Below are 25,569 nucleotides of genomic sequence, written 5' to 3' on the forward strand. Positions count from 1 at the left end.
ATTGTGTTGTTTAATTCATCAAATTTCTTTGTACTTCATTAGGCAAACACTTAGCCTTTGAGTGATGTTTTAAATTTACATTTTTATTAAGTTGTTTTGTAATTAAGAGGTGAAGTATTATCTTGAATTTGTGAGATTAAAAGGTTGCTACTTAGCTTAGAAAGTAAAGAGTGTTAGGTTGCTATCTAAGTCTTAAGAAAAAGATAGAATTGTAATTTCAATTCAAGAATAGTGAATTAAAGTCTTAGTGTGGACAACTAAGAAGAGAGGACGTATGTGCCTTGTAAAGAATGATCGAACCTCTATAAATCATTGTGTTTGATTTTTCTATCCCTATCTTTTTACTTTGGATTTGGTTTAAGATTATCAATTTATTGTTATTTGTATTATATTTTGATATTGGTTTTTATTTCTATTCAATTCTATTAAAATCTAGTTTTGAGAAAGAATTTAGAGAGATTCAATTCATCTCCTCTTAGATTATCATCTCATCTAAAAAGCTAACAATGTCAATATGTCATAAAAATAAATAATAAAAAACAAAGTATATGTATATTAAATAAAAATATTACATATAATTCATAAACATATTTTAGATTTTCTTTCCGAACATTGCTTGATGCAAAAAATTTCAAAAAAGAAAATGAATGATAAGTTCATTAAAGGCATATAGGATTACAGTAGAATTACTTGTTAATACAAAATACTAGCTGATTCCATGACGTAGAAGCTATACATAAGTTGTCAATAATAGATAAAATTAAGTGGGGTTTGGATTTCACTACACTTTCAATGTGATGCAGTTGAGCTCATCGCACTATCAATTGAACTCAAATACTAATTTCGTGAGGTCCATTCAACATATATTTTTTTATGAATTTTTTTTCAATCATAGTCATAATAATTTTTTTCAAATGCAACTATAATAATTCTTATTATTATTTTTGATTGCATCGAAATCAATCTTATCATCCATCTAAATAGACTATGAAAGCACAAAATAAAAAGCTTTTAACAATTGTATTCCCAGTGATCAAAACTGCATCCTTGTTTATGGGTGTCAACGACTAATATACACTTGTTTATGGGTTGGATTAGACTTAATACAATTGGTTTTTACAAATTTACTCAAGGAACGGTCCATTAGATTCAATTTGTAGACAATTATATATATATATATATATATATTAAAATATTATTATTTTAAATTATTTTAATATATTTTATAATTAATTTAAATTTTAAAATTTATTAATTAAATAATATTTTGATTTGAGTTTGGACTCAAAAATCTTATTTAAGATTTAAGTTGAGTTGAATGGAGCTTAATTGATCGAGTAGCAACCCTTAAATAGATTTAGTCTCGCTTTAACTTACAAATTATTGTCCAAAGCTTGACTTGATTCGTTTCAAAACATAACTCAACCTGTTGATAAATCTAATTATGAATTTAACATTGTTAAATATGTATTAAAAGCTCATTGTAAAGAGGAATTTTAAAGCATGAAATGAGATAATGCGGATTTGCTACTTTCTTTATATTTCAAAAGAGAAATTTAAAGTTATATTATTCATTTTATTTATTTTGTGAATAATTATATTTAAAATTATTAATATTTAAATTTTAATTATTAAAAATAAAATTATAATAATTTATTATCAGATCATGCAATTATTGACTAAGGATTATCTTCTTTTCTTCGTTTTATTATAAATATTTTAATTTTAAAATAAATTTGAAAGACTTCTCAACTGATGATGAAGAATGAAATAAATACATTTTGTGACCTAAAAAATTGACATTTAAATGAGAATTTTCTCATTAATTTTGAAGTCAAAATCTTCTTTAAATTTGTTATTTTCTTTGTTTCTTAAATTTTATAGCCGGCATTTTTTAACAAAATTATTTTTTTCAACAATATTAATTTGAAAATTAACCGGAAGAAATCTTATAGTGATAATATGTGAATATTAAGACTTGACAAGTTTCATCGTGGTCGAAACTTGTTAACCATTGCACGTAATTATGGCTACTGATGATGTGTTGCGCTTACTCTTTACTAATTAATTTGTAGTTTTATATTTGGCCAAGAATAAATTTCGAATTGACAGTTGTGGCGTGAGAAATAGGTAAGGAGTCGCACCTCAAGAAAGCTACGTGGCAAGCAATTGTGTCGACAGCTGAAGGGAATCCAATTACAACGATCTATTCATGCCAACTGTCAAATATGCAGTTGTATTTTCAGATATAAATGTGGCAGCTGATTGTTGCAAGTTTTAATAATAGATAATGTCATTAATTAAATTAAATTAAATATTTTAATAATTTTTAAATTTTTAAATTTTTTTATATGACATTTAAATTATAAATATATTAATTAATATAATATTTAAAAAATTAATCATATTAAAAATAAATATAACATTAATTTACATATTAATAATTCAAATACTAAATTAATTATTTTTAACATTTAAATATTATATTTGCTATAATGTACAAATTCGTAAACCTACCGTTAGATATAATTTTAAGAGTTATTATCAATTTTTTTTGTTTAAATGCTATTGCTCACTTTACCGAATCTGTCTCATTTAAAAAAAATTTTAAAATTAATTTAAGTATTTTTAATAATAGATTATGATCTAAGAAATTATATTTTAAGTTTAAAAATGTAATTATGTGTGAAAAAAGTTATAGCACATTCACAGCACCCATCCAATGGATAGTATCAGTTTGATTTCAAATTATCTAAACCTTAAAATATTCTTATAATTTTATTAAATCATTTAATTATTAAAAATTAATTATAAATTTACTCAAATAGATTGATAGTAATTTAAGATAACTTCTTTACTTCATGAGTATTTATAAAGATTAATGTCTCACTCTGAAGAGGTTCTGTTATCAAATTTATTAATATATTTTATTCAAAAAAATAATTAGTAAAATCTTCAAATAATTTAGTAAGATTTAATTTAATATGTAAATTCTCCAATTATTTTGTAAGATCAAAACAAAATATTTTATTAATAATAATTTTTTATAAAAATTGATTTATAAAATTTTTTAATAATTTAGTAAAATTTATAAAAATTTAAATTCATAAAAAATTTTCAAATAGTTTGATAGTATTCATAAATTTATTTTAGAAATATTTTTTTGGTTATTATTTTTTAATAAATAAATAAATTAATTAAATTCATAAAGACATTTTAAAATAAATAATAAAATTTTTAATTTAAAGTAATGAGTAAAATAATAATTATAGATAAAATTAAGAATAAATAAAAAAAAATCTAAAAATAAATCGGGTGCTGTACGCAAGCGACGTGCGGATTCCTGTGTATCCTAGACAAGTTAAGGAATCCTAAAACGGCATCGTTCCAACATTGTATAAAAATAAAAATTTTCTATTTTTCTCAAACCAACCTAACTCTCTCTCTTTTTGAACAGATTATCTCGTACCCCTCTTTAAAGCTCACCGAGAAATTCAAAGGAACGCTGAAAACGATAAAGAAAAAACCAAAAAACAATGGGAATCCTAGATTCCGACCACCAAAAATATCAATTTTATCAGATGATTCAAGTGGTTTTTCAGAAAAAACACAGTAATCTAAAACTAAAAAAAAATTTAAAAAAAACACTCCACTCCGAAAATTCAACCCCACCTTAAAGATCAACCTAGAAACTATACCAAAATTTCAAGATCCAAAAAATAAAAATAAAAATCCTAGAGCAATCCCAAAAAAAAATAAGCCTTTTTACGCCACAAAAATGCAATATCCTTTTATTAGTGTTCTCCAATCTCTCAGTGTATCTTTGCGTGATTTTTGGGCACAATTTATAAAAAATTTTAGAGATTTCATTCAATGACAAAAATTAAACCCATCTCAAACAGATTTGACTCATTTATTATTTGATTCATTTGTTTTATTGAGATTATCATGTTTTGTGATTTGATTTTGATTTTATTTAGGCTAAATTTTTGGGATTGAATCCCGAATATCAAATACTTGATTTTTTTTTAATTCATTTGTTAATATCTTTTTTTTTTATTTTTTATTAATTATTATTTTTTATTAAGACAATAAACCAAAAATAAAACACCAAATAAACCTATGTTTAGACTTAAAGCCTAAAATCAATTCAATACCCGATTATTCAAATCCAATATGAGAACCAACGAGACCTCCCAAAGCCCAATAATTTTGATAAAATCAGAATTGAAGATTCACATGCCCCAAAGGAAATGAGGTGACTACAACATTAAATATTTTTCAATTGCACCTCTAATGAGATGTAATTAAACTTTAATTGTCATCAATTAAATTTAAATATCAATTTTAATAAAATTTTTACTTAAAATTTTTTTAATCACAATTACATTAATTTTTATTACTATTTTTAATTTTATTCAAATTAATCTCGCTACACTCTTAGTCAAAAAAGAACGGGAGGCAGAAGCACATGCAAAAAGACCTCAAACCCAAAACTGTACGGAGTTCCTTTTGGCTAGTTGAACTAATTTAAAACTTAAAAAAGCATTATTACATTAATATCCAAGACAAGACATGCTTCAAGCATTACATATTCACTAATGTACTTTTCAAAATGTGTCCAAAGAGATGACTATGGATCATATAGTGCTATTGGATAGTTTAGTCATGATCACCTAGTTTGACACCAAAATGTCTAGCTTTCTGAAATATACGTACATAATGGGAATTCATCGTGATTGAGCGTGATCGATGTTGAGATGTGTGAATAATGCCGAGAGTTGATTAGTTGAACATCAACTCCATTAATATCATCAACATTTCAGCACCATGACTATTGGAAATCTAAGTCCATATCATGACACCCGTAATGCACATGTTAAGTCTAGCCTACGCTTACCTCCTGTTTTGAAATGTATATTCATCATCCATTGGTGATAGAATTTTAAATGAGAGAAAATAACAATTGGAACATAGATTTCAGCAAAATGAAGAAACACTTTCCTCGTACGATGAGACAAAAAACAAAAAATGACTAGTAGTCAACTACTGTGCACGCAAGTTAGGGGGTAGTTGGAACTTGGAAGTATTGGAACGTTTTGCATTTTTAGTGGGAATTAAATTGACCCATTAAACACCTAAATGATTGGAAAGCACAAAGGTTTCGTACCCCATTTTGTTTCGCGTATTTGAATCATTGGTTGGATGCTTAGAGGGTAGCAAACTGTTTCACTTCCCTAGCTCAACCAACCTTGATTACACAATAAACAAAACAATAAAAGAAAACGCATTTACATTGAAGGAAAAGTAATTGAGAAAGGAAAGCAAAGGAAACGAAAGGGGATGGAACTTTTTTTTTTTTTTTTGTGGGCCTTTTAATTTCAGGCAAGTGGAAACTGAAAGTGGCAAGGAAGGGTGTGAGTTAATATCATTTTCGGTGAAACTTCAACGTCAACTTTTATGAGTGTTGCATTGCCCGTTTAACAGCCAATTGTAAGCAATCAGCTTGTTTTTTTGGGTTGGGAGTTGGGACCATTTCACTGTATGACTTTGACATAATGCTTTCTTTGACAATAGAATGTGGTTTTTCGAGCCTGTTTTGTTGGGCTTGAGATAATTCTGTAGCTACTTAGTAACGAAGGGTTGTGTGAATCGATTTGCCTCCTTACCGAGTCATCAGCTAGGACAGCAGAGTTCGGTAGTGACGGTCCACTTAGCTGAGATGCTGCCCAACATGGATTCCGACTTTGCCAGGCTAGAGGTCCAGGGGCTAGCAGGCTCACAATTTTCAACCCATATTTATTTTGACTTCTTGGTTTAGGCGGCCTATTCTAAACGTCAGGACTTGAATTAGTGCCCGGCAGGCATACAATTCTTCCTCCAACGACTTTACTGAAAGATCTTAATTCGTGCTTAAAAAATGGGGTTCTGAAAAGCTTAATTCGTCATCAACTAGAATCAAAACTAAACCATTTTCTTCCTATATGAAATTCATTTTCATTCCCACCAAATCCATGTCTGGTACGGAGTATAATATTATAGTAGTTAAAAGACTTTCAGGCAGAAACAAACAGAAAAACAACTAAACAAAAAAACCAGACAGAACCAAGGAAGACAGTGATTGCAATGGATCAAACTATTGAGCCAAATCTGATGCGGTGTCACCTCTGATGATCACGTGAAATGAATCTGTCACAGACGATTATGAATAATAGCTTAACTTCATCTTACGTGATATTCCCAATGTGGTAGGTTGATAGGATATAAATTTGATTCCAAACCTATTAGCTTCAAATTTATTGGTTAGTTATGACGGTAATAGCTTTAAATCTATTAGAACTTGCTTAACTTTGGCAATTTAGAATATTGAAATCTTGACATCTTCTTGGTATGTATGTATGTTAGAAACTAATTTCAGCACATGATACAAGATAATATATACTAATGTTACTAATATATACAAGATATTATATGTTGGACTTTTAGTTCTAATGGTTATGGTTCAATCCTTCATAGCTTTAAGCATAAAAAAATTATTTGACAAAAAAAGAAAATAAAAAATCCTCAAAAGAGCAAGAAACATCACATATATATTAATTATTGAATCAAATATTCGATATTCAACTAATTTAATGTGATATTTGCTATAAAAAATGTAAGAAAATATAATTCTGTTTTGGGATTAATTGGGTTCACCAATGATCACTATCCTTCCTCTTATTTAAAGGCAATTTACCAATAACAAACTATTTAATCATTTAAAATTTTATTCAAGGAGTTTGAATGCAAGTAATGTTCATATTTTTGTAAGATGGTTGAATTAGAGTTTATTTCTAAAAGAATTATTATCGTGAAATAAAAAAAAAACCTACTAATACAAAAAAAAATTGATTAATCAGTATAAGGAAACATTGACTTCTGTAATCTTCTTTGATCTTTAAAATGGAAATTTCAAGCTTCATTGAAATGTAGACCCACCCTTCTCTCTCTTGATAAAAAAGGTAAAGATATACTAGTAAATAGCGTCTGTGTTGGCCTAAAAATGAGGAAGCAAAGTATATCCTTAATTCTTGCTGCTGAAGAAGACTGATTCAAAGTGTTTAAACTTAACAGGTTCCCTGATCAAATTTGTTGACTTAAATCTCATCATAAAAGATTTTGACTTTGAACTTCCGGAAATTGCCAAGAATTTGATCTCTTCTTTTTTTTTTTTTTTGTGCCAGACATGTCCATATATATATATATATATATATATATTACTAATTTCTTGTACCACATATACGAAGTTGCTAAGAACTTAAGACATATTGTTTTCTACTAGCTGTCAACAAAGGCTTTTCTACTTTTGAGTTGATAAGTAGTAGGTCCTAAAATACAAATCAAAAGTATAGTTATGTATAGTTGAAGAAGCTTGAATCTTTGAATTTTTTGGCAAGGCCAAGAAATTTCTTGGATGGAGGGATCATGCATGTACGACAGGGCCATTTATATATATGGTCAGCCCACAGCTTGTGCCGCTGATTAATCAGACTAGGGTTTTGCCAGAATGTTTTTGCTGTAATATGTGGAACAACGTTTCCTTCACAAACGGCAAGCAAATGAAAACAAAACCAATTGATTCTCTAATCTTTTTCCTTGCCATTCCACTAAGAAGGAACAACAAAAGAATTAAACAATTTCGTACCATAAAAGTTTCTGAAACTACAATACCTTATTTTTATCAGCACTTAGCAGGTAGAGACAGAAACAAAGAGCCGATCTGCTTACATCAATCAACATACAAAGATGTATATAAACAATACATTTAACATGTAATTCTGCTTAATGTTCTTTTTTTCTTCTTCTGTTTTTGTATAAATTTAGAAGTGCTCATGCTTGGATCAACAATGATAGGCTCCTCGGACTAGATTTGCTTAGATTAATTAAAAAGTTTGTTGGACTCTAATCTATCAAGGAAACTTATGCATGAAAGAGAATGAAACAAGTAAAAATCCAACAAACACCATGCCATAAATGAACCTTGCTGGTCAAAATCTCTCTCTTAGCCTAGAACGCCCTAAACCAGTATGTTCCTCTTTTCTCTTAGTATTTCTTGGGTGGAGCAACTTTGACAAGAACCCACCTTTCTTCTTCTCCTTTTTATGATGATCATCACCTTCTTTGCTTCTCATTCTCGAAGCAAAAGCAACTGATCTGCTCTTGGAGAGTATATTCTTGCCACTAAACAATAACAAAGAAAAAGAAGTACCCTTTCCGTCTTTAGTATAACGATAACGATGCATGGGAGAGGAAGAAGAAGAAACTGACGATGAAGAATGATAAGATGACAAAGAAGAAGAAGAATAACAAGAAGAGGCAACAATAGTAGTAGTAGTACGACGTCGTGATCTAGAATGAGCTGATAACTGAGAAAGTTTCTCTCTTAAACAAAGTGAACAAACCCCGGGTGATTGCCTGTGCTTTGGGTGTCTTTTACATCCTTCATTTGGCTTGGATCGCCCACCTCCACCATCCTTTGATGATCTTCTCAAGTTTAACATTAGATTTTTGCTTCTCATCTCTGGAAGAGTCTTGGTCTTGGCTGCGCCTTTGGGCTCTAAAAGGCAAAAGCACTATGTATAAAAGCAAAGTGGAGGGGTGGGGGGATGCGTTTCCAAGAGAGTTTCTAGGATGTTTCCGTTCAAATTTCGCTTTTGACTAACGTTGGCCATCGGATAAAGTGGACGTGATCAAAACAGTGGGATATCTGCGCCGTACTTAGGTTAGAGAATGTTAAAAATTGTAAAATTAATACTAAGCAAAGTAGTCCAATAAAGTTTGTCCACGTTAACATTACTGGGTAATACTTTTAATGATTTTGCTAAAAGAGACAGTGAATTATTGGGCGGTCTTTTTGTCTCTCTATATTATTTTGCTGCAATTTCATTTACCTAAGCAAGAAAAAATATATATACATATTTTGAGTGCATGCCTGCCTTTGTGTCCCCAAAGAAATATTTTTATTACCATTTCAAATATGAGGCATTGGAAAAAGATTTAGTTAACTAGGCCATTTAGGCACCTAGCCACTCCCCAACATCCCACCGCATTAATTTATCCATCTATTTAGTACTTATTTTTATAAAAAAAATGCTATTAGCCATTTATTTTTAATTGGATGAATTATTATTTTTGGATGACAGAAAGTCAAATCGCAAAATGATGTGATTAGGTGATAATTTTTTTATCAATCATTTAATTAATGAAGTATAAAAAGAATTTAACAATTTATGACGAATTAGTTATTAAAATTTTTTTTGATAAAGAAAAAATTTTAAAAATAGATAAATTATTCAATCTCTTAGATCAAAGTAAATATATCATATTTAATAACTTAAGATATGTGACTGTAGATCGTATATTTAAAATGATCTTAACAAATGATCATCGACAAAACTCGAATTTAAAATTTTTTCATCGAAAAAAATGACTTTAACTTATTGAAACAATCACTTATTAATAATTAATTATTAAAATTACTTAAAAAAATAATAACTATTTTTTAGTACTATCTTCGATGTAGTATAATTTCCATATATTTTGTGGAAACTTGTTTAGTCCCGAGAAAGAAGAATCAAAGTCAACTAGTGAACACAACAAATGAAAATTTAAGTCTCTTTATTCTAAAAAACATGGGTTGACTGAATTTTTGAGAAGGAGGTCCATCAGGTAACTTGCTCCACGGAGGGTCCTTACATAATATTAGGGATTAGTTTAGTATAAAATAATAAACTATAAGATAATATAGTATTTTTTTATTCCTAAATCATTTTCATTGCAAAAGAAGCTATTGAATAGTTTTTTGGTTTGAATTGTAAAATTAAAACTTTAAATTAAAAAATTATAATTTTTATTATTTAATATTAAGATTGAGTAAAAACGGTTTTTGAACATAAACACTATTTTTAGCCACAATACTAAACTAGTCCCAAGTATATTATCATGGTCTAATGACATATTATAAGCATGCTTAGTAGTAAGTAGGTTAGAAATAAATTGACGACAATGGTCTCAGCACATGTTGTGACTAATGCTTAATTGGTTGGTAACAGTTAAAGAGTTGGACTTGGAATCCACACCCCATTTTCCATCAGGTCTTTTCAGTTCCCTTCATCAATTTCACATTTAACTTATACTGTGTTTGGATTGAGGGAAGTAAAGGGAATGGAAGGAAAATAAAAAAAATAATGAAAATAAAAAAAATTATTTGGATAAATTTTTAATTTAAAGGAAAGGAGAGGGATGAAAATTAATAATTTTTGGTTTTTTTTTTTGTAATCTTCACCTTTTTAATACTTCAATTTAGAGGAAAAGCTAAAGAAATAAAATTTAAAATTTTTTTATTTTTGTTAAAATACTATTATATTTATATTTTTATTATAATATTAAATTTAATTATAAAATTGATACATTCTACAAAGATAATTTTTTTTATGAATATTTTATATAACATCACGGTTTATAAATATTTTATGATTTTTTAAATTATAACAACAAAACAAGATAAATTATTATTAAAATAAATTAAAAAATTGAATTAAACATAAAATTAAGAGTAAATTAATAATTAATTAATATATTTTATCGTATTAAACATGTTTAATTTTGTTCAAAAAGATTTATTTATACAAGTTAAATAGTATAAAGATATATTTATATATTATATGTTACTTTATAAAAAATATTATAATGAATTATTTCTTTTTTTTTTACTATTTATCTAATTAATGGTTATTAGAATTTTTTTCCTTTCCTTTATTAATTTTAACTATCTAAACAAAAGATATATTTACATTTTCATTTCCTTTAAAAAATTTTCATTTCCTTTCATTTTATTTTATTTCCTTTCTTTTATTAATATGTATATGAACATAGTGTTAAAGTTTGCAACAGTCTTTACCCTGATTGAATGACATTATCCTTTCTACCTTTTTTCTTGCAGATTCGGAACAAGTTCATAATTGGTTTAAGAGAATTGAGTTTTTTTCCCCCTAGCTTTATACGTTTTTTTTTATTAAAAAAAATTAAGTGAGGGCAGATTATTCTATTTCCAATTAAGATATGCCACAAATTTTATAAAAAATTATATTAAATTTACATATTGTTGATAAAAAAATTTATTAACAGCTTTCCTCAGTGTAATGAAAACAAATTAACCAATAGGGTAAAAAGAGTAGGTTGAAATTAATATATAGAGAACTAATAAGGACAGTAATGAGATGTCAACAGCTGAATCCTCGAAGTTGGGAGGAAACAAGCATTGGTGGTCTAGTGATCTGGGACATGGATTTTGTTAGGACGCGGAAATGGTACTTCATAGGGGGAGTGGGATTGTTTTCAGCAGCAATTAAAAGCCCATGCTACATATCATGATCCAACCTTTGTATAGGGTCATGATCAGGTTTAGATTGTCAAGAGTCAACTTTTGAATAAGGTTATGATGTAGTAGAGGTGTCAAGGGAAAGGTAGATATTTTGTGCTAAGAAAAAATATCTTCATTTTAAATATTGTAACGGTTAGTGGTAACATAATTATAATATATATATTTTTTTAGAAAGTGTGAGCAGTCGATGTATTGTTGAACTGTCTCACTAGTTAAGGTATGTGCTAGGTCACCTGTCTATAACTACCATTCTGGCCTCGACGATGGTAGGGAAGTTTCTGATATACTATTCACAATATTAATAAAATATTTTTTTATTCGAAAACCCCAAATGTTGTTATGATGTGCTTTCTTAGCGTCTCGATGTGAATGTCTATAATTGTGTATGCTTGAGATTAACTTGTGACTTATTGTTAACTGTTCAGATATCGGGCTATTTTTGGCTGACTTGTGTCGAAGCGTCCATCCAAGTGTCACACTGTCTATTACTTCCTTGAAAAAAGTTTAACCTGTGACATGTGGTATCAGAATACGATTAAAAAGTGTTAGAGAATTGAAAAAATGGTCACGAGTGGTGGATTCAATTATCAACAAAAAATTGAAGAGCTGGAGGTCGCGGTGGTCGCTTTAAAAGCTCATATGGTGATAAATGATCGGTTAAGAGAGATCGAGACAACCCGACGAGAGTTGTCCAATACTCTACATAGCTTGAGTGAAGAGGCTAGAGATGCCTTGAATGTTCTTCAAAAAGAATTTGAGGAGTTTAGAGCCCAAGTGAGTGTTCTACAGCTGGTTGTGGCCAGATCGAGTTTTAGCTCGACGAAAAGAGAAAAAAGGGCCAAGGTGCCAAAGCCTGATGCTATGAGGGGGCAAGAGATACCAAAGAGTTTGAGAGCTTTTTGTTTGACATGGAGTAATACTTTCAAGCTATGCATACTAAATCAGAGGAAGATAAGGTTGCAATGGCGTCAATGTACCTAGTAGGGGATGCCAAGCTATGGTGGCATTCAAAATTTATAAATGATGAATGCCTTATCAAAACTTAGGTGGATTTGAAACATGAATTGAAAAATCAATTCTTTATATGGCCCGAAAGAAGCTTTGAGAATTGGTGCAAATAGCAACAATATGAAAGTTTGTAAGGAGCTTTTTTACTTTGATGTTGGATATTATAGACATGTCCAAAAAGGATAAGATGTTCTACTTCCTTGAGGGCCTCAAACCTTGGGCCAAGACGAAATTACAAAGACAAAAGGTGCAAGATGTGGCCACAGCCATGGCTACAGCTGAATGTCTTCATGATTACAATGATGGCTCCTCAAAACAGAAAAATCTTATATCATGTGGCAGTAACTTCAACTTTGAGAATGGGAGAAAGATGATCAGAGTGGACTGACCCTTTAGTGGGAGATCAAATAGAAGGCCCTTTAGTCAAGACAATACCCAACCCAAGGCAAACAACGCAGTAAATTTTAAGCCCAGGCAACCATTAGCTTGTTTCTTATATAAGGGGCTGCATCGAGTGATCGAATGCCTACATAGAGGGGCTCTTAATGCTTTGAGAGCCTTGTCTCAAGAGTCTATGAAAGTGCCCGAGACAGTCGAAAAAATGTAAAAAAAGCCGACTAAGATAGGCTCCATGCGATTCCTTAATGCCCTCAATACCCAGCTAAACATGATAAAAAAAATCGAGTAGAGGTTTGATATATGTGGACCTGGTATTCAATGAGAAGATCACGAGGGTCATGGTAGATACAGGTGCAACTGATACCTTCATCACACCAGAAAAAGTAAAAACGTGTGGTCTCAAGGTGAGCAAGGACTATGGGCAAATGAAAGCGATTAACTCACTAGCCTTTGAGATTAGTGGAAGTTTCAAGAATGTGATGACCAAGTTGGGGCCATAGAAAGGAAAGATAGACTTCACAGTTTCCCTTATGAATGACTTTGATGTTGTCCCCAGACTGAACTTCATGATGTTGGCTCAGGTGATACCAATCCCCATCGCTAGTTGTTTATTATTCTTAGAGGAGCACCCATGTGTGGTGCCGATCACAATCTTATCGAAGAGTGGAAAGAAAATGATTTCAGCATTACAATTCAAGAAAGGGGTAAAGAGAGAGGAGTCTTTTTATGTGGCTATATCGATTTACAAGGATGGGATGGAATTGGAATCGATACCCGATAGGGTGAAAAAGGTGTTGAGAGAATTTGAGAATGTGATGCTAGAGCAATTACTTAAGATCTTACCTCTTTGAATATTGGTTGACCATGAAATTGAACTTCTTCCAGGAGTCAAACCCCATGTTAGGGCCTCATACCGCATGGCTCTACCAGAATTGGCTAAACTAAGGAAACAATTGGATGAACTTTTATAGGCTAGGTTCATTAGGCCGTTAAAAGCATCATTTGGAGCGCCTATGCTATTTCAGAGGAAGCATGATGGAAGCCTACAATTATATGTAGACTATAAGGCCCTGAACAAGGTTATCATGAGAAACAAATATCCAATTCCTCTTATTATTAATTTGTTTGATCAATTGAGTCGGGCCAAATATTTTTCCAAATTGGACTTAAGGTCCGACTATCATCAAGTCAAGATTACGAAGGGAGATGAGCTAAAAACTATCTGTGTAACATGGTATGGGGCATTTGAATTTCTTGTTATGCCTTTTGGACTAACCAATGCTCCTGTCACATTTTGTACCTTGATGAATCAAGTGTTCCATGATTATCTTGACAAGTTCATGGTTATTTTTTAGATGACATAGTGGTATATACCTTCACTTTGAAAGAGCGCCAAGAACACCTACACCTGGTGTTTCAAAGATTACAAGACCATCAATTATTTGTAAAAATGGAGAAATATGCATTTGCTCAAACATAGATTCATTTCTTAGGCCACATTGTCTAATAGGGCCACATCCAAATGGATATGGGAAAAGTTAGGGCCGTCAAGGAGTGGACAACACCAAAGATTGTCAATGAACTTCGCTCATTTTTGGGATTGGTCAACTATTACAAGAGATTTGTGGAAGGGTACTCTCATATAACTACTGCCCTCACAGAACTATTGAAAAAAGAGCATAAATGGTGTTGGACAAGTAAATGTCAAGAAGGTTTTGAGGGATTGAAGGAAGCTATCATAAATGATCCTATCTTGGCTCTTTCTGATGTTGAGAAGCCTTTCGAAGTTCAAACAGATGCATCTGACTTTGCTATTGGGGGAGTGCTATTACAAGAATGGCACCCAATAGCATTTAAAAGTAGGAAGCTAAGTAAAGTCGAGAGGAGATATATAGCTCAAGAGAAAAAACTTTTGACAGTGATTCACTATCTGAGGACTTGGCAACATTATTTATTGGGTTCACACTTTGTTGTGAAGACGGACAACAGAGCAGTTAGTCATTTTCTCACCCAACCGAGGCTCACAACGAAGCAAGCCAGATGCTATGAATTTTTAGCTGAATTTGATTTTTATTTTGAGCATACAGCTGAAAAAAGTAATCAAGTGGTCAATGCATCGAGTAAACGAGCTGAACTGGCAGCCCTTAGGAGAATTGCCCCAATGACAGCTAGTAAAGTCATAACAGACATTCATAAGCTAATTGAAGATAATTTTAAAAAAGACTTCCAGGTCGAAGCCATCTTGAAGTTAGTAAAAAAAAAGAGTCTAAGTACTTTTGGCAAGAAAATGGAGTCTTATTAATAAAGGGCCATCGATTGTTTGTGCCGAAGATAGGAGGTCTAAAACAGATGCTGATGAGGAAATACCAGACACACCATAGATGAGTCACCTCGGATGGCAACGTACTTTAGCTCTATTAAAACAAAGCTATTATTGGCTTCACATGCGACAGGATGTGATGGATTACACCAAAACTTGCTTCATTTGCCAACAGGATAAAGTTGAAAAGAAAAAACTAGCAGGCATGCTTGAACCACTATCGGTACCTACTAGACCTTGAGAAAGTATCTCTTTTGACTTCATATCAAGCCTTCCCAAAGTTGACGATCTTAGATCTATTTTGGTAGTGATTGATCATTTTTCGAAGTATGCTACATTCATTCCTGCCCAATAGTATTATACTGTAGAAGATACAGCACGACTAATGTTTAAACATGTAATCAAATACTAAGACCTCCCTCAAAACATTGTCGGTGACAGGGATCCAAGATTCACGGGATCATTTTGGAGAGAGCTTTTCAAGATACTGGGGTCTCAACTCAACATTTTTTCAAGCTACCACCTCTAAATTGATGGTCAAATGGAATGATTCAATGGGTTGCTCGATGAGTACTTAAGGCATTTTGTACAAGCTAATCAGAAAAATTGACCTTCATTATTGGACGTCGCTCAACTTTGTTTTAACTCCAATAAGAGTTTTTCAACAACCAAGAATCCGTTTGAGGTGGTCACTGGACAACTACCTAGACTACCCCATACTTTCATTAAGCAATATGATGAGAAGAATCCATGAGCCTTTAACTTCAATAAAGAATGGAGATAAAATACAGAGATTGCACGAGCATACCTAGAAGAAGCATCTAAGCACATGAAGAAGTGGGTCGATAAGGGTTGTAGAAAACAACAATTCAAGGTCGGAGATCTTGTTCTTGTCATATTAGTGCCCAAACAAACCAGGTTCCTGAAAAAGAAAGATCGTAGATTGGTGCAAAAATATGAAGGTCCAGTGAAGATCCTTTCCAGAGTGAGGAATGCCTCTTATAAAATTGATCCACCAAAATGGATGAAAGTGCATCCAGTGTTCCATGTGAGCAACCTAAAACCCTTCCATGCAGATACTGCAGATGCAAGTCACAGAAAGTCAACCAGGGCCATCATCATAACGCCACATTGAAGAGATTCTAGCGGACAGGGTATCCAAGGTATCTAAGAGAATAGTTCGTGAATACTTAGTGAAATGAGAGGGTTTAGGACCAGAAGAAACTGGTTGAAAAAAAGACCATGACTTTCGAGCATTCCAGCGAAAGATTGAAGAATTTCAAGCTAAGAAATCAATAAGGACGTCAATAGAATAGGTGGGGGAAGATGTCATGAGCCAACCTTTGTATAGGGCCATGACCGAGTAGAGGTGCCAGGGAGAAGGGTAGATCTCTTGTGCTAGTAAAAAATGTCCCCATTTCAAACATTGTAACGGTTAGTGGTATCATAGCTATAAAATCTCATTTGCTCTTTAGAGGGGTTGAGCAGTCGGCGTATTGTTGGGTTGCCTAATTGGTTAAGGTATGTGCTAAGCCACCCGTCTAAGGTTGCCCCTTTGGCCTCGACGATGGTGGGAAAGTTCTATTCACGATATTAATAAAATATTTTTTTTATTCAAAAATCTCAAGTGTTGCCTCAATGTGCTTTCTTAGTGCCTCAATGTGAATGTCTATAATTGTGTATGCTTGAGCTTAACTTGGGGTTTATTGTTAGTTATTCAGATATTGAGCTATCCTTGGCTGACTTGTGTGGAAACATCTATCCAAATGCTGCACGATCTATTGCTTCCTTAAGAAAAGCTTAGCCCGTGACACTACACCTGTAATATTGTGACTTTGCTTAAATTTCCCTCTCTTCCAAAGTTTCCTGCAGTTGGGGCCGAAGGACATGCTCTCCCATTTCCCTGGCCCGTTGTGTTTGATTTTAATGACATTATTATTGGACTCTAGAACTAGAAAACTCTATGCATGTCGAGTTGTCGAACCTGTGTACTAAAGAATTCGTATGTCGGCAATGTGTACATTCAGGAAGAACATACTTAAAACCAAATGTATAAAAGCTGAACAAAGAACGAAATATGAACTCCGATTATGGTTACTTTTTTAAGCTTGACGGTGCATGCTGATTGCTAAACCACAAAACCACTGGATAGCCACCGTAAACTTGAGAATTTGATGCAAGAATATTGTGAAACAAATTTAGAAGAAACATAGTTGAAGGTCCTGGAAAAGAATTTCAAATTTACAACCTGCCATCTCGAAAAAGAAAATTGAAAATTTTAGACATTTTTGAGAATTAACATTAAATGTTCAAGACAGCATCATCTTATTGCTTATGTGTCCAGATTTCCCTATTGGGTGTCAGCAATAGCATGTTATATAATCATAGAAATGCTGTCCAATAGATTATGTTGAAATGTCGTATATTAATCTTAATCAACCATATCTCACTACTACACCCAATGGTTAAATGGTTTAGAAACTAGCACAAAAATAGAGAACTGCCAAGACCCCGAGCTCATCATCGGACACTACGTGTTGTAAATTGTTTAACATGACTGCAGTAAGATGATGAGACACAAGATCAAGCAACTCTTCTCACTCCATCTGATTATTTACTTAATCCAGCAGCCTCTGTGGTTTTGATATCTCTTGGGCATTGGGATACATAAGGTTTGAGCTGCAAGAACAACAAAGACAACCAAGATCAGCAATAGATGCAGACACTTTATTGGTGAAGCTGTAAATCACAAAGTAGAGAGCTCAAACTGTTTGGGAAACAAAATACATATCAAACCAACTCTCCTTACAGTGAATGACTTAAGTATAGAGATCACAAAAATGCCAACTCTCAGCTAAAATAAAAATAATGGTCATTTGATACCACAAACATGATTACTCAAAATAAGGCCACAGTATTGGACAAAATACATCCCTCTTTCAGGCACAATTAATGTGAGAAACAGGCTTCAATATTTCCAAGATCAGAAACCTGAAATAATCACGCCAACAACCCCCAAGAGTGCAATTCTTTAATATATGTAGGGTTTGGTTTGGCAATACAGAACTATATTTATATTTTTTAAAAGTGAATCTTAACTAACAATTCAAGAATCAACAGTTTAAAACAATTCTAGTAGAAACGAAAAAGAGAAATGGCACTGGGCTGGGGCAAAGAGCATTAAGGTTCATTTAACATGGTCATGCAGAATGCCCTAATTTCAGTTCCACACAGACAACAAACCCAGGTCTAATACAGTCAACCACAATGCTTCTATGGTACCTACGAGCCTCCCTACATACAAAAGCCCAAGCCTTAAAAAAATCAAACTTCTAGGGTTATGACTTCACCATAGTATTTACTAAAGCATCAGAAAACATATCCTTGTTAAGTTTGGAAATGGGAGACTAATAAGTTTCTTGGACAAGTTGTGACTTGTATTTCATATAGAATGCTTTGTACACAAATGGATAATGGAAATTAAAAAATACAAGCAAGGAATGAAATTACCTTGAAGTCAGTCAAATCAGGAACCACATAGTTTGGCAACTTTTCCTGCATCAGAACATACCCACCTGCAGCATATTTTTCAGTTATACTCCAAACAGAAAGCAGATAAATACACCATTCAAGCAATTAAAATTACAAAGTTTCATGCAACAGTCTAAATCATTGGGTTATAATTCAAACTCTGGGAACATAATATGGAACTTGTATCTGTAATTTTTCATCAGATGGCGCTAATATTAAGAATACCTCGCAGGCATACAGGCTACCAGATTTTTTAAGCTTGCAATCATAATCTTTAAACCTAATAACTCAAGCTGCTTCACATAATAAAATTAGCAATAGCTTCCTCATTTGAGTATTGGGAGGATTTTAGGCCACATTCACACAAGCCACACCTCAGATTATGTTTCTTCTCTTTTAACGTAACATGGTTATACTCATGCCCATAAGACTATGAATAATAGCTTAAGAACTCAAAATTACAAGCGGAGTCGTCAAGATATTGGAAAATAATACGCAGCATTCTGTTCGAAACAATTCGTTAGTTTACAAGGAAGATTCTACCGGTTGATTCACCAAAAGCATAGCTAACCACCACGACTGAATCCAAATGATCAAGAAATAAAAATGAAGAATTTTCAAAATCTACTAATCTTACTTTTAACATACTAAACCCCGAACTGATGAATAGATTAACTAATCATTCCCTAATCAACCAACCCTAAATTAAATCAACCAGAGATAAAATAATAATAATAATAATAATAATAATAAAAAATCCATAAAATATTTTCGATTAAATCATTTCCACACACCAAAAAAAATTTCTTATGCTTCTCAAACCTAAAAATAATCACTAAATCCTTCAAAACCCACAAGAATAATTATAAGAAGCAATATATATGTCTATATAGAAGTGAATGGAACCTTTGCGAGTGTGGAAACCAGTAGACTTGCAATTCTTTCCCTTGTAGTAATCTCGTGGGGCTCGTTTCGACGAGAGAATGTGGAGCGATGAGGTACGCTTCCTTCGAAACGCCCTTCCTATCCCTAATATCAGTCCCAACGGCATTTTTTCCTCGTTTTAACCGAATTATTAAACCCTGAAAACCAGAATTAAGCCATAATTATCAGATAACTAGATTAATAATTCATCAACTATTATTGGCACAAGTAGAAGGAAGCTTACTGGTTTGAGGGTTCAGCAGATCAAAGAAGCAGAAATAAGCAGTGGGAGGGTTCAGGGGTTTTCTTGAATTTTTAATCTTTTTTTCGACGATGATCCAGTCTGCCCAGGAAATTTTGGGCTAAAAAAAAGTTTAGGCTTTCAACCTAAAAAGCCCAACTTCTCTTGATTCATTAATAATTGGTTAACTTTTAAAACTAAAAAAAAAAAAAAAAAGTAGGATTCTATTTTCATCCTATTTTCTTGTTCCATTTTTTACGTCCCAAAACTAATTCTTTACATTTTGAACATTTATTTTATTCATTATATTGTAATTTGTATTTAATTTTTTAATGTTAAGAATTTAAATGGAAAAAATTAAAAATTTAATATATTAATAAAATTTTCATTTTTTTTTCAACGCAAATATGAACTAAAAATATAATACAAACATGTATCATTAGACTTGTTTATGGATTGAGTCGGACCAGATTCAAGTTAGGTTTAGATAATGTATAAATAAATTTCAAATTAATTTAAACCTAATATGATCTGACCACAAATATAGGTATTATTTTGTTGTTCAACTCTCCATCTTTAAAAGATTATCCTACAAACCCATCCATATTTTAAAAATTTTCAGATAATAAAATCAAAATAATTTTTATAATAAATGTTAATTATGATAAAATAAAAATCAACGAAATAAAATATAAAAAAAGCTTTATTATTTTAATTAAGAGTTTGAATGTGATTAGTATATATAAGCAAAAGATATTAATGAATACATATATTATTTATTTATTTATTTTTATGTAATATAAATATAAATATAAATATATAATAATTATTCACACCAAACTTTAAATTTTATATTCAAGGCTTGACCATTTTTTAAACAGACCTAAAATTTAAATCTAAAGTTTTTTAATAGATCTAAAATTTATATCCAAATATTTTAAAATTTTGAACTGATTTTCAAGTTTTTGGTGATAGTCTAATTTTTAACAAGTCTAGATATTATTATTTATACTAATATTAAAACCTTTAACAGAATTTGGCGCACAAGTTAAGTGATACCAACTTATCAATTGGTGAATTAACAAAAAAAAAAGAAAAAGGGTATGCTAATTTTTTTTGTTAAAAATATAAATGAAAATGAATTATTTTTAATTTCACACATGTGCCTTTTTTTTCTGTTTTAAAATTATAAATCAGTTATTTTTAAATATTTAATAATTTAATTTATTCAAAAAAATAAAATTATATACTATTTCACCCGTGTCAAAGATTAACAATCTTTAATAACATTTTAAAATTTAAAATTTAATACTTATAATTTTTTTATATTTTTAAATTTCACTTTTTTATATAAAAAACATTTATGAAATAAGAAAATAGTAGCGGCAGGCTTAGGTAGATATTGTCAACTATGCTAGAGCCTAGTCTATGAAGGCTTTAATAAAATATCCTTTTAATAAAATGATTTGGCAATCAAGAAGCTAAAAGTCACATCATTTTAATTGTTAATAAACAGAATCATGTTATTAATAATTCGCAAGGTTAGACGTACAAAACAGAGGTATATGAAATCTTACTATTACAAATTTAAAAGTGCTGGGACACACTTGTCGTCAATCATTGAACATTGATTAATTTTAAAAGCAAAATCATACATTTCGCAGCAAAAGGATGGACCAATTATATAACGTATTTTTATTTGTGTATTTAATGTTCGAATAAAAAAAATTAAGAACTATAAAATTTTTTTTCTTATTTAAAAATTCATTCTTGTCATCTTAAATTTCGAGTTTCAATTTTAACAATGTAAAGTTTGTATTTTTACTCTGTACCAATCTTTGTGTTCTTCTAATGTCCGATCCCTTTAGCAAGCAGCAACAGGACAACAAAAGACAATCTTATCAACCATGTAGTAATGGCAGTTGTTCAGATTAAAAATCAAAGAACAGAAAACAAAGTTCTTTTGGAACTTTTCATTATCATTTTCCACCGATAGAGAGAAAAAAAAAAAAAAAAAGGTATAAATATCTCAATAGGCAGAATATTTTCAGTGGTGGGGGATGGCATTGCATACGGATATATGGATCCTCCTTTGCGATTTACAAGCATTTGTTTGCCAATATCTTCTTCTACGATTCTCTTGCAAATAGACAAATAGTCGTTTAGTCGCTTTCCAATTGTTTAACTTCCTATACTTTTTGCTTCATTGTTTCAATTTAACAAAGATAATGTCGATGACTAATGGTCAATTTAGTGACATCAAATTCAATCCTTGTGTAAATGTCTACACGTGCTTGAAATAATCAGAAAAGGAGAGAAAAAATGTATGTACTGTATGTTATAGTTTGTAAAGTTGTTGATTTCATGCCATTGAACAAACATAAATGTCGAAAATGGAGTAACAATTAAACTATACACGACCCATACATAGGCTTCTCAGGAATTGAGTGCCAATCCTAACTTAGTAACATTGGTTGATGATGCAAAGAAAATTTGTGGGGTGAAAGATTTGGTTGGTACTAGGGATTGCCACAAACAAGGAAAAGCTATAGCTAGATGCTTTAGGGGCATCAACAGTGAAACATAGATGACATATGGGACCCATTTCTGACGTGAGAGAGACTTGTAGGAGCCAAGAGTCGCAGCAGCTTTGTGGTCTGTCCCTTTCCCACCCAAACTAGAAAAGTGGAAAGGGACCAGCGTTATCTCCTCCTCCACACGTTGTAACAATCACAGCTCGAGATGTGCATTGAAGTGAAGCTCGGGAAACTGTTTTAGGCATTTTAATAATAATTTAGTAATAATCATCAATTGCAATGCAATCAAACATTTAGACCAGACTAAGGAGTGCATTTGTGATTTTTAGGCGATCAGGGATGAGATGGGGCTTTCATATTTTGGTATTTTATGGTTGAAACTTGAGAGAATTTCCTCCCTTCATTGAAGAGAAATTGGGTGGTGAGTGTGTCTGGTTTAAACCATAGACAAGTCCCTTTTGTTTTAAGGAGTGGTACCCAAAGAAGAGAAAAAGAGCTCTCTTGTTATTCTCTTGCTATTTAATTTTGTTAGCTATTGGTCAGGATCTACTTTTTACCAACCACATGGGCTGATGGGCGCCCATCAGAAACGAGAACAGGGAAAGTGAAAGGAAACAGGAAAAAGATTGGACCAAAGAGGTTCTCCTTTGTCTATACCTATGGGGGGATTTTGGTTGGCTTTCTTAAATGGAAAACAGCTTTGGCCAGTCATATTTTGCATTTCAGCAATTTCAGCTTAAAACCTGTTAAAATTCACAACTTTCAAGTTGAAGCAGAGATATCAATCTTAATCTTTTGTTTTTACATTAATTCAGGCTAGCGCTTCCAGTTTTGCAGTCAAACCAGTGGTGGGTGTCCCAAAAAGAAAAAGAAAGGAACTCTGTGGTAGGGCTAGAATGGTTGCATCAAGTATCCAATATGGCCATTGGACAGCCAGCATCGTGCTGCTGCTGCTATTTGAATTTTCAAACAGGATCCTCACTCCTCAGCCAATTCCCTGGATTAAACTGGCAACGCAAAAAGCACATGCTATTGAGAAATGACATCTCCTTGATGTGAACTCCACTTACACTCTAGTCAATTGTCTACTTGGAAGTTCGAACAATAATTTCTTCTATATGACAAGAAATTAGCAGCTTATTCTAAATATAAACACCACATTTTGAGATCATTTACCTATTTCCTTTTGTTTATATTACATTAATTTTACAGCAGATATTTTGCTCGTCCGTTGTTGAAGCACATACTAAACATTTTTTTTTTTGAAATCAATAGAAGAACAGAACTTAGCTCCTAAATGACAAAACTTTCAAGGCTATTTTATTCCTTATGCAAGAATTATAAAAGCTTTATGGTGTTGACGGTTATAGGGACTTCATTCTTTTTACTGCCCCGTGAAGTACCATTGAAGAGTTGGAGCTTGATCAACTGAGAAGAAATTGCAAGATTCCTCTGCAGTAAACGTACATTGCTCTTCCACTTTCACTAACTGGGGGTGATACATATTACCCAGAATCATTCTGGAGTCAAATGATTGAAACCATTGATGATTTGATGAATCTGAACATGAAGAAGATCCCTTAAACCGAAAAGGAGAAGAAGAAGCTGGCGATATCAATAACTGAGCATTGACATTGCAGTCTTCTTTAACAATTCCAATGGAATCATCATCATTGTCACAAAAATCGTGGTCCTTGGTCTGCTGTGAAAATTTTGGAGAATCTTCTTTAACAGACTGACTGCTTTCTGAATTCTCTTCTTTGAGCTTTGCTTTCAGCTCTCTCAACTGCAATTCAGCATCCAAAATCATGTTAAACTTCCAAGAATTTTAACTTCTAATAACTGCAATCAAAATGGGATTTTACTATACCTTTGCAGTTAAAGCTTCTTTTTCTTGTTCAAGATTGTTATAGTCAAGCTTAAGAGCATCATAATTGGCTTTAAGGATAGTATAGTCTTTCTCCAACTGCTTAGTCTTCCAACGAGCACGGCGATTTTGGAACCAAATAGCTACTTGCCTTGGCTGCAGGCCTAATTCTTCTGCTAATTTCACCTTTCTCTCTGGCTCTAGCTTGTTTTCCACCTCGAAATTTTTCTCCAATGCCTTAACTTGATCGATAGACAATCGCCTTTTCTTCTCAGTAGCTTGACCTGCTTCTCCTAAGCTGTCTTCCTCCTCCAAACCATCTAACATTGCCTGGAATTCCCTGCTGTAAACTTGCTTGTTTTTTGAATTCTTCTCCTCTACACATTTAACAAATTTAATTCATTATCATGGGCTACAGAAACATAAAAATGTATTGCAGAATTTTCTTAAAACAAAAAAAAACTATTTGGCTGCTAAACATGGGAAATAAAATATAGAATTTTTAAAGCCTAACCCAACAAAAATGAGGTCTAAAGTAAAAGAAGACAGATGTTTCTGATTCTGAATTATGGTGTAGAGTAATAGTTAAATGTCCTGTACCTTTAGGTGGACAGATGGAAATCAAAGCATCCAGGGAACCCGAGGAACTGGGCCGCTTCATGATTTAACCAAAAGCAAGAACCTAAGCTGATTTTTTAAGGTACTGCTTTCTGTTGCTGAAGGAGGTTCAAACTTTCAAGTAGGTTTTCTCTCTTAGTTTGGAGAAGCCATGATTACAATGAATACTACTAGTAGTTTATATTGTGCCACTGAAAGCTGACAAGAATGGCAAAAAATGTTAGTACAAAAGAGAGAGAGTGAGAAAGGTTTCTTTTCTTTTAATGCCCCTCAGTCCCCAGCTTCAAGTTCTTGGAAGAACAAAATGAAGCAAAATCATTGGTCTGCCAAGAATTTAGAGAATTATGAGAAACAAGTTGCAAAATAAAAAGAAAAAAAAGACTCTTTCTTAATCAAAGTTAATACAGTATTGAGAGACAGAGAGAGACCTTTGAAAGGAACCTGCTTCACTGGGAGCAGTTATATGAAAGGCTTTAAGCCTTTAACTGTAGTAAACTGATGAAGTGATTTGAAATTTGACACCTAGTTGCATTTTTTTTTCAACTCTTTCTTGGCAAAAATAAACTGAAGCACACAAATTAGATTAAACTTGTGGTCTTAATAGGGGTGTTTAATATTTGATCTCAACAAAAGAAAAATCTAAATTCAGTAATTTGGTCTGATTTATTTGCTTTAAATTAAAAAAAAAAAAGAGAGTTTTGT

The 25,569-nt window shown here is 31.9% G+C and overlaps 3 protein-coding genes across 3 annotated transcripts; all 3 read right to left on the reverse strand.

Moving 5' to 3' along the window:
- Nucleotides 1–7,599: 7,599 nt before the first annotated feature.
- On the reverse strand, nucleotides 7,600–8,679 carry LOC111311287 (uncharacterized). The gene has a single exon (XM_022910663.2). It carries the CDS (start codon nucleotides 8,556–8,558, stop codon nucleotides 8,028–8,030), a length of 531 nt encoding a protein of 176 aa, XP_022766398.1. The 5' UTR covers nucleotides 8,559–8,679; the 3' UTR covers nucleotides 7,600–8,027.
- An 8,771-nt stretch (nucleotides 8,680–17,450) lies between these two features.
- On the reverse strand, nucleotides 17,451–19,977 carry LOC111311290 (uncharacterized). Its single transcript, XM_022910665.2, has 4 exons — nucleotides 19,849–19,977; nucleotides 19,587–19,762; nucleotides 18,660–18,724; nucleotides 17,451–17,828 (listed from the first exon to the last, which is right to left on the reverse strand). The coding sequence occupies exons 2-4, from the start codon at nucleotides 19,729–19,731 to the stop codon at nucleotides 17,760–17,762; spliced, it is 279 nt and encodes a 92-aa protein (XP_022766400.1). The 5' UTR covers nucleotides 19,732–19,762; nucleotides 19,849–19,977; the 3' UTR covers nucleotides 17,451–17,759.
- A 3,565-nt stretch (nucleotides 19,978–23,542) lies between these two features.
- Nucleotides 23,543–25,184, reverse strand: LOC111311291 (uncharacterized). Its single transcript, XM_022910666.2, has 3 exons — nucleotides 24,850–25,184; nucleotides 24,253–24,626; nucleotides 23,543–24,168 (listed from the first exon to the last, which is right to left on the reverse strand). Exons 1-3 carry the CDS (start codon nucleotides 24,908–24,910, stop codon nucleotides 23,767–23,769), a joined length of 837 nt encoding a protein of 278 aa, XP_022766401.2. The 5' UTR covers nucleotides 24,911–25,184; the 3' UTR covers nucleotides 23,543–23,766.
- Between the last annotated feature and the right edge of the window lie 385 nt (nucleotides 25,185–25,569).

Source organism: Durio zibethinus, chromosome 1, assembly GCF_047325235.1.
Source record: "Durio zibethinus cultivar Kanyao isolate XHJ-2024 chromosome 1, ASM4732523v1, whole genome shotgun sequence".
Classification (NCBI taxonomy): Eukaryota; Viridiplantae; Streptophyta; class Magnoliopsida; order Malvales; family Malvaceae; genus Durio; species Durio zibethinus.

Bases quoted from the DNA above. Each gene is read 5' to 3' on its own strand.
- LOC111311287 (XM_022910663.2), bottom strand. From the start codon at position 8,558: ATGAGAAGCAAAAATCTAATGTTAAACTTGAGAAGATCATCAAAGGAT.
- LOC111311290 (XM_022910665.2), bottom strand. From the start codon at position 19,731: ATGCCGTTGGGACTGATATTAGGGATAGGAAGGGCGTTTCGAAGGAAG. The intron at 18,725-19,586 runs GTTCCATTCACT...AATATGCTGCAG, and splicing joins TGGTTTCCACACTCGCAAAG to GTGGGTATGTTCTGATGCAG. The intron at 17,829-18,659 runs GTAATTTCATTC...TTGTTCTTGCAG, and splicing joins CTGATTTGACTGACTTCAAG to CTCAAACCTTATGTATCCCA.
- LOC111311291 (XM_022910666.2), bottom strand. From the start codon at position 24,910: ATGAAGCGGCCCAGTTCCTCGGGTTCCCTGGATGCTTTGATTTCCATC. The intron at 24,627-24,849 runs GTACAGGACATT...TTAAATGTGTAG, and splicing joins TTCCATCTGTCCACCTAAAG to AGGAGAAGAATTCAAAAAAC. The intron at 24,169-24,252 runs GTATAGTAAAAT...GCTGAATTGCAG, and splicing joins AAGAAGCTTTAACTGCAAAG to TTGAGAGAGCTGAAAGCAAA.